Here is a 14,431-nt window from a genome sequence, read left to right on the forward strand (position 1 = left end):
ACGGTCCTGGCCCTTAACACATTGAGTGCCACGCCCCTTCCGGGAAGTGACCACTTCCGTGCCGTCCATTAACCCTATGTAAACGTAGTTGTACTTTGTAGACCTAAACCTATATATTATAGTATAGCTATGGGTCTAATAACGCCGTTGAGTCTCATTGAGCTGCTTCTGGTCAACGTGCAAAAAACAGATTATTTTTTCATCCGTACATTTCCGTTTTATACCGTTTTAATATGAACATAGTCCGGCCGCTTCTGAGCAATTCCAGGGAAAAGACACGAAAACAAAGTTTTTGTGTAATTCAATAAACATGTAATTTTTTACCTGATTATCGGATCTTCCTGAAATCATGCACGCATGCAATGTGATTTAGACCGCCCCCCCCCCCCCCCCCCCCCCCCCGCAACCCAACGGAAAACAGCCAAACAGCTATAACACAGATGGCTTCAATTGCAGTAGAAATAAATATCAGATCAACGCAAGCTTTCATATATGGTGTCCTTACCTGGTCTCTGAAGTGATGAAAAAAAAAAAAAAATCCAATAATCTCATCGCCATTCCAGTTATCCACAGCGATTGTGCCTCCGACGTTGTTGGACATTGCTCTTCAACGGGCGGGCGGGGTCAGTAGTCCAAAGCATCCCTACAAGCGTGTGTTTTGCCGGAGTGTTTAGGACCCTCCCCCATGCCGAAGCTCGGTAGAGAAAAGAAACCAACCTGTTTCTAACGGGGTGCATTACTGGCCGAAGGCGTTAGAGGGCGGTATAATAACGTCTGCCAGCTCAGACACACTCAGAACAGTATGCACAAGGTGCCACGCTGAATTATGAATGGCAATAGTTAATAAAATAAATACTGTGACTAGGGATGCCCCGATCACGTTTTTTTGCCACCGATACCGATCACCGATCGTCTATGAGCCATATCGGCCGATACCGATGGTTTTCTAAAAAAATTAAATGTATATATATAATTATACTTGTAGTTGTATTATCTGCGAGAGATCGCCACCACGCAACAAGTCAAAATGCTCGCTATCTGCTAACAGCTCCACTGTCTGTGTGTATACTCTGCTTTGGTCAAATCACATTCAGCATGCCCTCAGCTAGCCCCTTTCATGACTGCGATGCAAGCCAGGGGCTCGAATACGCATCGAATCAATGTTATAAGACATTGATATCAGGAGCTATCTGTAGCTACTGCTAGCCGGCTAGATAACGTTAAGACAACGCCTCAGTGAACTATTTAGTTTACTTGGTCATTTCGTGTAAACAGTGAGCTAACGTGAGCTACCTAGCTAACAGAGGTATCATGCACTACTAGACTATTGCTGGAGCATTTGTTGATATCAGTAGCTAGCCAGCTAGATACCGTTGGACAATGCCTCATGTATTAAACTAAAAGTGAATAGTTGACTGGGTAACTTTGTTTAAACAGTAACGTTAGCTAGGTAGCTAACGTTAGCTCACAGAGATCCCATGCACTAGACTAGAGCAGACTATTGCCGGAGGCAATAGGAGCCTCTGTTGACACAGGTCTGGGAGGGGGAGGAGGATGAGGGGGAGGGGCAGTGCGCTGCAGCTCTGTGTGCCTGAGAGAGAAGTCAGCGAGTGAGAACTCCGCTAAGAATTGGATCATGTTTTCCGAAAAGCATTATCGGAATTCACCGATCTCATATTTATACTGAATATCGGCCGATACCGATCGCTGGCCGATCGATCGGGGCATCCCTAACCGTGACAGAAACGTAGATCTACGTTTCCGGCACTCAACCGTCGGGCGACAGAAACGTAGATCTACGCGCACGGCAGTCAATGTGTTAAGGTCCCCCGAGTTTGCTCTGAACAGCAGACCTGCCAACCTGCATGCATTTTGTGTACCAACCGACAGTTGTAGTAGAGGCCTGGCAGAGCATCACCAGGGACGTAACCCAGTGTCTGGTGGTGTATGGGTTCCAGACTTCAGGCATTGACTGCAAAGGATTTGCAACCAAGTATTAAAAGTGACCATTTTATTTATGGATTGTTATAATAATAATAATGGCTTGGATTTATATAGCGCTCATCATGACACCCAGAGCGCTTCACAGAGTCCATTATTCGTTCATACACAGTCATACCGGTTATGTCCAATTACTTTTGGTCCTTTAAAAACAGCTGTGCACATGTAGAGACTGTGTGTGTGTGTGGTGTTTTGTGTCTTGCAGACTTTCTTCATAGCCGATTTACATGTTGAATAACTTGGTGATATGGCGGTGAGCAGGGAAATGACCGTGTGCAAAGCGAAGTGGTGCGAAAGTGTGTGAGCGTTACACTATTGTGGTACTAAAAAATTCCCCAAGGTTGGCCGGTCTGGAACAGGATAAATCTGCATTTAGTTTAAAACATTGATCTCCATCCTTTGTCAATCAAGTTGTACTGTTTTAATTGATTTGTTATCCTTTATTTTTGCCTCGCCTTGTTGTCTTATTGTTATGATTGTAATGTAGGGGAGTGGTGGTGGATGAAATGTCAAAATAGTCAAAATTTGAGATTTGGGACCAACTTTTATGTCACACAGACACACTAGCTGAAATATCTAAAGTAAAAAACTCATCTAATCTCTGATACACCCTTCTGCCGGAAACCATGTAGAGTTCACCTCACTAACGACGTTACAGCAGGCTCTGCTCATTCAAGTCATCTGATTAGAATGGATGATGATATCAGGGCCTCATGACTCATTACAGACATCTCTCTGGCTGCAACATCTCACCAGCCAGCAGGTCACACACACACACACACATGCACACACACACGCACACATATTATATAAATATATAAGCAGAATAAAATGTCCTGATGGCTCCTAAATTCAGTTAGTGCAGTTTAACAGCGGCCGTGGCCCTACCACCGCCTGACAAGCAGATGTGTCCGTATTGGTGGCCTTGTGTTCTGGATAGCACTTTCTTTTCCATTGGGTGCAAAACCGGCCCAGAGGGCAGTTTGTACGCACACGATGGTAAATTGTGCATTTATATAACAGCTTTTATCCAAAGTGCTTTACAATTTTGTTGATCACATTCACATACCGACGGCGGAGGCAACCATGCAAGGTGTCTACCTGCTCATCAGGAGCAATTAGTGGTTAAGTGTCTTGCTTCAAGGACACTTCGGCGCGCTGCCCGAGAGGAGTGGGAATCAAACCGAGAACCTTTCTGATTACCAGACGACTGCTCTACTTCCTGAGCCACTGTCGCCCCCTCAATGTCTCTCAACATTTCCGGTCTCTTATGCCAGGTTTTTTATGTATAGGAAGGAACAATGTTTTTTGAGTCCTTGTTGAGCATTTGCACTTGGACTGGGCTTGAATTTAGTCTGTGACCTTCTGGAAGCCGGAACTGAAAGTAGATTTGAGGACATACGGTATAAAGACACAGATGCCAAAGAACATCTAAAAAGCCTGTACAGTTCTGGAACAACATCCTATGGACGGATAAGACAACAACTGAGCGGCTGATTGGCGCAGTGGGCAAGGCGCTCGCCTCTAACGCAGGAGACGCTGGGTTCGAGCCCAGCTCTCGGCGTTGCTACCGGCTGGCCGGTCGTTCATACTAACACAATTGGCAAGTGTTAGAGGGTGGGAAAGCCGGTGGGTGGGGATTTGACGTTGTGGACGGCGACCCCTACAGGTCGGTTTGGTGACGCCGGTGCGACGGAAGCAGGAAGTAGCGGGGGCAGCGTGAGCCTCCCACGCGTTACTCCTCGCCACTGAGAGCTCGAGCTGCTGCAGTGAAAAGATGCGACAGGCTGCCTCCTCGTGTACCGGAGGGGACACGTGATGCAAGGCTTCTGTCCTCACTACAACCGACCTGTGGGAGTCATAGTCTAGCAACGTTCAAGACAGGGGAGGGTAGAATTGGATAATACGAAATTGGGATGGGAGGAAAATAGAAAATGGGGAGAAAAAGTGGATAAAAAAAAAAGACAACAATCAACTTGTACCAGAATTATGGGAAGAGAAGAGAAGAAGAGTATAGAAAAGGAGAGGAACTGCTCATGATCCAAAGCATACCACCTCATGGTGGTCGTAGTGTTATGGTGTGGGCATGTATGGCTGCCAATATAACTGGTTCCCTTGTATTTATTGATGATGTGACTACTGACAAAAGCAGCAGGGTGAATTCTGAAGTGTTTCTGGCAATTAGTATCTACTCATATTCAGTTAAATGATTCAGAACGTAGGCAAAGAAATGGAAGGTTATGCAATGGCCAAGTCAATCACCTGACCTGAATCCAATTTACCATGCATTTCCAATTTAGCATTTGCAACCAAGTATTAAATTAAATTAATTAAACACATTTAAACAAGTCCAAGGTATGCTTAGCTTTTTATAGCTGGTGAACGTTGCACGCTAATTTATTCACCGCTGTTGCCAAACTCCAGGCCACTGCCCTGACACTGAGTGACAACAGCCACAGGGTGATGAGAATGCTACTCGCTCCTCCAGCCTCTTCTAATGAATGCCACATTATCCACAGGCCGCATGCCACCACTTATATGCTTACGTTTGAATTAAAAGACGTGTCTATTTACCTAAGAGCGCAGGCGGCCTCTGTCTGTCTGAGTAGAGCAGAGTGTCATCAGCGGACATTTGATTTACGTCTTACTTTACCCTGCGTGTGTGTGGAGTTATCTAGTTAAGAGAGTTGGTATACTGCAAACAAGCGTATTATAATCAAACAACTCCAGACACATTCACACATGAGAGTAAGAGATGAGTTTTATTTATTTTTTGCATTAAGGCTGGCAATGCAATGCGTTTAAGATGAGATATTCCTTTATTGATCCACTTGGGGAAATCTGGGTAGCATAAGGGAGGGGGGAGGGGAGGTACAGGTATGGGCAGGGTAACAGTAGAAATACATACATATAGGCAATACAATTTGAATGACCTTTATTTATATAGCACCCTTCACAGCACGAATGCACAGGGTGCTTTACACTACAGCTAGTATATAAAAACAAAAATCTGAAATAAATGACAACAACAACAGACAGCAGTTAAAAACAGTGAAACCAAATAAAATAATTGAATAAAAGAATTTAAATAAAATCATCAGTCACTAATTAAAAACTCTAGGAACCGCAAGGACAAAAAGGGTGCCTATATATATACAAAGGCCTGTCTAAACATAATGTGTTTTTAGCTTTTTTTTTTTTTTTAAATAGTTTTCTGAGGGGGCAGTTCGCAGGTCCAGGGGGAGAGCATTCCAGAGCCTTGGTGCCGTCACCTCGAAGGCTCGATCACCCCTTGTTTTGAGCCTGGACCTGGGGACCACCAGGAGGTGCTGATCGGCAGATCTGAGTGAGCGGTGTTGGTGTAGGGATGGATGAGTTCAGTGATGTAGATAGGGGCCTGACCGTGGAGTGCTCTGAAAGTAAAAAGATTATGTGTAGATGACTGTCTGTATGCCGGTTATATTATACATTACAATAAATATAGCCAATAAAGAATTTGAATCTGAATGTATACAATGAGTAAAAGTAAACAAAAGGTTATGTGCGTTTACCCTCCACTACACCCCTGCAGACGTACTTGAAGCATCTAAATCCATATGTCAGATTTTTTCCCTCCTAAGCTGTGATGGACCATCATTTCCCCGAATGGATTTTATATATCGGCAGAAATTATGTTTTGTAACAAACATTGTGGTTTGCCATTCCACAGCTATCTATGCCATTCTTACTTACACACTTCCGTCTCTCACTGGGGTTTTCTTCCCCCTCGTTGGCATTTAAATTATACAGTAGATGTTACTCCATAACAATGAATTATTACTTCTTTAAGACATACATTTTAGGCCTGCTGTGGACTGAAAGCATAATCGCTGTCGTGCAAAAATTATTTATTGTGTCTCTCCAAAAATACATGCTGGAGTGAAGAGGAAAAACAAAACAACATATTTTCACGTTGACCTCTTTGTACTGATGATGAACTGGAAATGAGCAAAAAATTTAACCGCTCCTCTGTTCCTTTACTTTACTGAGACATATTGTTACCGTATGTGAGCAGCAGCAGGTCAGCAGCGCTTAGCGGGGAAGCTGTGTCTGTTACCCACTTTGTGTGAGCCGCTGAAGGAACGTCGGAACGCATAGGGCTTTCTCACATCTGCGTCCTGTTGTGAAGACTCAAAAACCAATCGATGACCGATCAGTAGGCCTCTATTTCACTGACGGCCACTGGCGACCACTCATGTCGACTTGTCTTATCTCAACTTTTCTTGTCTCCTCTCATCCTATCTGATGTCATCTTGTCTCATAGTCTCATTGTCTCATCTCATCGTCTCGTCTCATTGTCTCATCTCATTGTCTCATATCATCTCATCGTCTCATTGTTTCATCTCATCGTCTTACCTTGTCGTCTCATGTTATTGTTTTGTCTCATCTCATCTTGTTGTCTCATCGTCTTTTGTCTCATCTCATCGTTTCGTCTTGTTTCATCGTCTCATTTCGTCTCATCATCATCTGGTCATCTCATCTGGTTATCTCATCGTCTCATCTCATAGTTTTGTCTTGTCTCATCTCGTCTCATCATCATCTGGTCATCTCATCTGGTTATCTCATCGTCTCATCTCATAGTTTCGTCTTGTCTCATCGTCTCATCTTGTCTCATCATCATCTGGTCATCTCATCTGGTTATCTCATCGTCTCATCTCATCGTTTCGTCTTGTTTCATCATCTCGTCTCATCATCATCTGGTCATCTCATCTGGTTATCTCATCGTCTCATCTCATCGCTTCGTCTTGTTTCATCATCTCGTCTCATCATCATCTGGTCATCTCATCTGGTTATCTCATCGTCTCATCTCATCATTTCGTCTTGTTTCATCATCTCGTCTCATCATCATCTGGTCATCTCATCTGGTTATCTCATCGTCTCATCTCATCGTTTCGTCTTGTTTCATCATCTCGTCTCATCATCATCTGGTCATCTCATCTGGTTATCTCATCGTCTCATCTCATAGTTTTGTCTCGTCTCATCTCGTCTCATCATCTGGTCATCTCATCTGGTTATCTCATCGTCTCATCTCATAGTTTCGTCTTGTCTCATCGTCTCATCATCTCATCTGGTTATCTCATCTCATCGCATCATCTCATCTTATCTCATCTTATCTTCTCGTCTCGTCTTGTCTGAAAGTAGGACAGGTTATGAGCATTGATCAGCCCTACTGTTTGCCCTGTCAAATTAGTGTAGGTGGAAGACACAAGGAGACGTCTTGATGAGCATTGATACACTTTATAAGCAACAATAATATAGCACTGATTTACAATACAATAATCACAGTGGAATAATCACAATGTGGATGAGTGCAAAGAGGCAGCGGAATCAATGACAAAATTGCTCTAGACTATAACATAACAATCGCCACAGTAGTTTGTGCAAATCAGCAGCAGAAACGGTGATGAAAATAGCACTAGATTACAATACTATAGTCACAGGCAGGTAGCAAGCTGTGAGCGGGAAAAGCTGTCCCGGAGTCTGCTGGTCTGGGCCTGGAGGCTGCAGTACTGTTTAGCCGGACGCCATTGGCTGAAACAGTTTGTGGTTGTGGTGGTTGGGGTCTTTAGACAATCCATCTCCATTTCATGTGACAGCTCAGCGCTGGGGATGGTGAGGTGAGGAGAGAGAGGGGGGGGGGGGGCAAGAGGAGGAAGAGACAGAAGGGAGGTTAGATGAGGAGCCATGGAGGAGGTGAGGACAGACATTGGCCGTGAGGGACAGGGTGGAGAGACGAGCGAGGAGAGCATCGGAGAACGGAGGGAGAGAGGCGAGGAGGCAGACGAGGGGAGGAGCCCCCCCCCCCTAGTTTTCTCATTAGAGCGGTCAAATTTCTTCGCCCTTTATTCGATTACGTGTAATGCCATATAAATGCAAGAATGTTGACTGATGAATAGCTCAGTTACACTTGAATTAGCCGCCTCCGTCATCAGTGTGTGTATTTGTGTCTTTCCATTTCTGTGTGCCATATTTCTGCACCTCCATCCGCCTTGTTGTGATTGGAGGAGGATCACGAAAAGAGGGCGGGGTTTGAGATAGGTAAATTCCTCTTTTCTGTCTCCTCTTCTTGAGATAATAAGGTGTGTGATGATTTTAGATTACATTACATTAGATTCAAATTGATTGTCATTATACAGCACAGGACAGTACAACAAAAATAAGTGTGGCATCCAACCAGAGTGCAATGTACTGGAGATTAAACTGGGTATAATATATATAAATGAGTACTACTGAGTAATAGTGCTAATCAGATGTATATACAGAGTATGTACTAGGGATGGGACATGATCTTCGAAAAAGAATAGTCATTCAGTTATTAAGATCGATAAAAAAAAATTACAATCGTTTATTCGTTTTGGGGTAAACAAATATATTTTGCCACGCTTTTTTACACGGCGCCGCCACACGAGGGCAGTATAGCATTTGCTACATCGCTGTGGGACCCCGCGTGTGAGACCAGAGAGAGACGCATGTGCGTTGCACGGTGAAAAATCAGAAGCTGAGTGGGCACAGAGCAGCTTAAACATGATGCTGCAGCAGCCGTCAAAGTTCTGTGTGGAACTCCTTCATAAAAATTATCGAAAATGAGGTGCAGTGCAAACTCTGTCAGGTAAAACTGTCGTATCACAAGTCCACGACAACTGCACATTTGCACACGCATCTGAGGGCCAAACACCAACGTTGGGGCAGTGGCATCCGCACGAGACGAAGTAAGGCTGATATCGACGACGTCAACAGAAAACTACGTCCCTCATCTCAAAGATGATAGCAAAATACATGCTTCCCATCAGCTTTGTTGAATGCGAGGGGTTTAGAAGTTTGATGGCGTTTGTGGAGCCAGAGTATACAGTCCCATGTAGAAAAACTATTACCGCAAGACTGGACAAAATGTATGATGATACTGTCTGCAAGGGAGCTGCACACTCCGCTAACAAGTGTTGAAAAAGTGTCTCTCACAACAGATGCTTGGACAGCACTTACAACTGAATCGTATGTGACGGTCAACTGTCATTACATACGCAAATGGGAAATACAGAGTGCTGTTCTGCAAGCCAAAGCGAAGATAATTCGAATAGTGCCCAGCACTATAGTCCCATCCCTAGTATGTACAGAGTTGTAGTATTAATATGTACAGCGATATATACAGCATTATTGTACATGCTATCAAATATAGTTATATGCAGGTGTATAAGTAGGTATATAGAAGATATATAAGAATTACACATTTATTCAGACTAGGATATATGGATATATATATACATGCTGTAAAAAGACATGCTATCCTACAGAGTTATATAGGTAGACTATAGTATGAGGTAGGTAGTTATGATTACTATGGGACGACAGTGCCTCAGGAGGTAGAGCGGTCATCTGGTAAACAGAAGGTTCCTGGTTCGATTCCCACTTCTCCCGGGCAGCATGTCGAAGTGTCCTTGAGCAAGACCCCCAACTGCTCCCGATGAGCAGGTCGGCACCTTGCATGGTCGCCTCCGCCGTCGGTGTGAATGTGTGAGTGAATGTGAGGAACAAAACTGTAAAGCACTTTGGATAAAGCTGATTACAGGGCAGTTGTAGACAGTGAACGCAGTAGATTGGTATAAATTGAGTATAGGCAACAGAGGTATACAGAGGTATATACACACACACACACACACACCTTGTTGCTCATTATTTTCGTCTCCACTAACCGTTATATTAAATCAAGAGTGAACAACGTAATCGCAGCACAATGAGCCTCTTTCTCCTCTCTTGTCCTTCCTCGTTTCAACCCACTTCATCTGTTCAGCTTTGATGTGATTATCCTAACCAGAAAGGCTAATTCAGATCTGGACAGAGGGTGGACAGAGGGACGGACACAGAGTGTCTTGTCTTCCCTCTCGGCTCCCGTTGCCGGTGTTTGTTGAGGTGAACCCAGCGCTCGTCGTGGACAGTGGATCCTGTATGATCCTGTATGATCCTGTTTTAGGGATGGGTGTGAGTAATCCATTACTCGATTTCAACTGAACTCGAGCGGTTTGTGAGGGTGCCCCGTTTTTACTTTTACATTTGATTTGGTTACCACTAAATACATTCACCAAAAGTGCTGGTTTGTGCCACTGAAACAGAAATCTTGCACTGAAATCCTGCGAAGTGAGTTGTTGCAGGAAGCTAGACGTTGGAAGCTGTGGAGCATGGATAGTACACTTAACGTTGCAGAGAGTTTTTTTTTAGCTTAGCGTTATCTAAAAGATAATAACAAGCTGTTCTTGTTTGTGCATTTCCAACAACATGTCGCCCACTTTGGTATTTCATGTACAGAGTACAGGGTATCTGCGGGGTATTAAAAAGTATTACATTCATAATTCTCAATTTAAGGTATTAAAAAGTTACATTTTATTTGCACAGGTAATACTTTTTTTGGGGGGCAGCCTGGCTGTCGGGAGATTAAATAATATGAAATATATTAAATGTTTTTGTCTTCCAAGTCATTCAAATATTTTGCGGGGCTACTGGGGGCTAGTTGCGTCTGGTGAAAGTGCCGCAAGTGCAGCCGCCAGTTCAGTGTAGCTTTTTTGTGTGTGTTGCTAGTATGGTCGTGAAATTGGTATTAAAAAGGTCCTAAAAAGTATTACATTTAACTTGTTGAAACCTGGAGTACTCGATCTGGGAATACATTATTCGTTCTGGGGTTCTTAGAAGTCCATTAGAAAGGGGTATTTTTATTTTTACAATGGTGTTTACATTCTCCCCAAGTTTCCTCTCGAGTTGTCGTTGTTTTGTTTGGTTATTCATGACCCACTGTGTGACATGGAAGGAGAGACAGGAACAGGGCCTTTGTGTCCACTCAGGACAAGAGCTCTCTGAGGTCCGGTTGGATCAAACACTGTTGTGTGTTTAGGTGGTTAACTCGTCTCATTCAGTGGAGTAGGATGTGAGGTTCTATTTTGCCCCAAGTTGGAACGAGTGAGAGGAAGTTGTAATTACAGCAGCCAATAGGCTAATTCATTGTATTGGAGTGATGGCAGACGCCTCTATGGTAGATCATCTCTATGGTAGATAATCTCTATGGTAGTGTGGTAGTAATTATATGTTTCCCTTCCAAACATATTGTAGTTCCAATCCCCCATTGATTAATCCCCAATACTCAAATATCCTGTCTTCCAGTCAATCCCTTTGTCTCCGCTGATCAATCAGTCACCACCCTTTTGTCTCTCACCTCCTTCCCCTAGCTCACCATCCTGTCACCCCTCCTCCCTCCATCACATCTCTCCAGCCCTCCCCAACCCCAATCCTCCTATCTCTTTCCTACCTGGTCACCTGACCACACACCCTTTTATCCAGGTATAAAGGTCTACGTTAACACTATTCTAGGATCTCTCTGGGATATTCTGGCCTTGTACCTAACGTGTATTTCGATACTCTGTTTGGGTTAATAAATATGTATTAACCAATTCTATTTTGACTGAGTACATTCTTAGCTCCGGCTAATTTCCTCCACACAATAGATATCTCCAAAACTTGGCGAATCACACCAAAACGGCCTGGATGGATAGATAGCACTTCAGGCTTCTTTGAACTGCTCCTCTATGATCTCTACCATCTCTAATGACAAATGTCTCGGATGAATTTCCAAACTCACTAAAGGTCAAAGGTCAGCTGGGGTTTGTCCTGCATCATCAAAGGTGTTTTGAAGGGAAGTTATTATATAAGAGACTTGACATGTTTGTTTACCCTCTTCTTCTCCAGGGTCTCATCAAGATCAGAGGTGACAAGTGCTGGAGAGACCTCACCTGCATGGACTATCACTACGAGGTGTGTATGTGTGTGTGTGTGTGTGTGTGCGTGTGTGTGTGTGTGTGTGTGTGTGTGTGTGCACAAGTGCCAACCTCCTGTCATGTGTCTGCATACCTCCGGATTGCGTGTGTATGTGTGTGTTTCATTGGCATGCTATCAACCGGGTATTATATCAAGCAGGTGATCCTTATCAATCTTCTGCCAAACATATATAAGTAGATTAAACCAGCCAATCACATTAGCAACTTCTAGGCCTGTGTCCTCTCTGAACCTGTCCACCTTTTGCCTCACTTCACCACCGCTGCTACTAACGACCACTCCAACTGTTACTTTATCCATCTAATCGGTCCATCTAACCTAGGGTCTCTCAACCAGGGGCGTTCAGAGAGTTTGCTCGGTGCAGAATTGTTGAAAGGGGGGGCGTTGAGATGCTCTAAGGGGGCGCTAGTTTATTTTGTTTATTGATTATTGTTTTAATATCAGGACAACAATTTGACTGGAACCAGAGAGTTGCAGACCATGCAGTGAGCACAATCAACATCCCACGGGGGAAGTGTCACTTTTGACAAAGAAAAGGTTTACTTTTTGTAATGTTTAATTCATACACACTTCTGGTAGTAAAAAGTTAAACATCTACCGGTAGTAGTAAAAATCTGAATCTAGAATTTTGTTTTATTTGAGAAAAGATTATTAACATTTTATTGGACTGGACCCATTGTTGGAAGCCTTCATTTGACACACAACACTGGCTTAATTGACCCAACAAATCAGAAACCTTAACTCATTCTGCGCCATCGCTTAATGCGTTAGAGGGCGCTATTACCCCTGTTGCTGTAAGTCAATGGGGTGCTTTCTTCACTTGCGAGTGCTTAAAATTAGGGATGTCCAATATTATTGGCCGATATTGGCATTAAAATATGATATCGGAAAATATCGGTATCAAAAAAAATGTATAATATATATATATATATATATTTTTTTTTTACATTTCTATAACCTTTATTTACCCAGGCAAGCAAGTAAGGGGGGGGGGGGCCCTGCATATATCGGTGTCGGTTGATATCGGTATCGGACAATATCGGTATATCGGTATCGGTAAAAAAGCCAATATCGAGCATCCCTACTTAAAATATATCTTATATTAAAATTATGGGTCTAATACACCCGTCGATTATCAGTGAGTTGCTTCCAGTTAACATCCACGAAACAGATTGTTTTTTCATCTGTACATTTCCGTTTTATACCGGTTTGAATATGAATATAGTTTGGGTGCTTTAGAGTAATTCCAGGAAAAGATGCGATAATAGCCCTTTAGTGGAATACACTAAACACATTGTCATTTTTCGCCTGATTATCAAATCTTCCTGAAATCAACGCTACCAGCCCTGACTGGGGGTAGAGGATGCTGTCATCTACCTGCTGAACCGAGCCTACACTCACCTAGACAAGCCGGGGAGCACTGTGAGAGTCATGTTCTTTGACTTCTCCAGTGCTTTTGATACCATAAGGCCTGGGCTACTGGGTGAGAAGTTGGAGGCGATGCAAGTAGAGGCCCCACTGGTGTCCTGGGTTGTGGACTATCTGACGGGCAGACCACAGTACGTGCGCCTACGGAGCTGTGTGTCAGACAGACTGGTCAGCAACACCGGGCCCCCGCAGGGGACAGTCCTCTCTCCCTTCCTCTTCACTGTCTACACCAACGACTTCCACTATCGGTCAGAGTCCTGCCACCTTCAGAAGTTTTCTGATGACTCTGCGATAGTGGGATGTATAAAGGACGGTGACGAGAGGGAATACCGGGAACTGGTAGTGGACTTCGTCAATCGTCACATGGTGCGATAAAAACCACCTGCAGCTAAATGTGGCGAAGACCAAGGAACTGGTTGTGGAGCTGGGGAGGAGGAGGAGTGCACCTGTGACCCCCGTTTCCATCAGGGGAGTTGATGTGGACATGGTGGAGGTGTACAAATACCTCGGTGTGCACATCGACAACAAACTGAACGGGTCAAAACATGCAGAGGCACTATACAAGAAGGGCCAGAGCCGACTCTACTTCCTCAGAAGGCTGAGATCCTTCAATGTCTGTACAAGGATGTTGAGGATGTTCTATGAGTCGGTGGTGGCAGGCGCCTTCTTGTATGCTGTGACCTGCTGGGGCAGCGGACTGAGAGCAGTGGACACAACCAGGCTGGATAAGCTGGTCAGGAAGGCCAGCAGCATGGTTGGGGTGGAGCTGGACTCTCTAGCGAGGGTGGCGGAGAGGAGGAGCCTTGCTAAGCTCCAGGCCATCAGGGAAAACCCCACCCACCCACTACACACAGACTTGGCTGACAGGAGGAGCATGTTCAGTGCTAGGCTCACACTACCCAAATGCAGCACTGAACGGCACAGGAAGTCCTTCATTCCAACAGCCATCAGACTATACAATGCATCACTGTGCCTCACTGCATCACTGAGCACAGAGCGGCAGCTCAATAGTGGCAGGAGGCCGCGACTAGCGGCCTCCAGGCTCCAAAACAGGGGGCAGCGACGGCTGCCAGACATTGACCTTGGACTAAACCCAAGGAGGACAATACACTACCTGAAGCATACTGCACCTTATGTGACACTGTGAATA

At 44.3% G+C, this 14,431-nt stretch overlaps 1 protein-coding gene across 1 annotated transcript in view; it reads left to right on the forward strand.

Annotated features, from left to right (window-relative positions):
- The window catches only part of lmf1 (lipase maturation factor 1), a gene marked incomplete at its 5' end in the record, with an annotated part of 101,303 nt that overhangs the window by 47,048 nt on the left and 39,824 nt on the right, over positions 1 to 14,431 (forward strand). The window contains one exon of the mRNA XM_084322718.1: positions 11,767 to 11,832. Within this exon, the coding sequence (XP_084178844.1) occupies positions 11,767 to 11,832 (66 nt within the window). The remainder of the gene's footprint in view (positions 1 to 11,766; positions 11,833 to 14,431) is intronic.

The sequence above is a fragment of the Notolepis coatsorum genome (genome assembly GCF_963971535.1).
Source record: "Notolepis coatsorum genome assembly, chromosome: 10".
In the NCBI taxonomy this organism is placed as follows: domain Eukaryota; kingdom Metazoa; phylum Chordata; class Actinopteri; order Aulopiformes; family Paralepididae; genus Notolepis; species Notolepis coatsorum.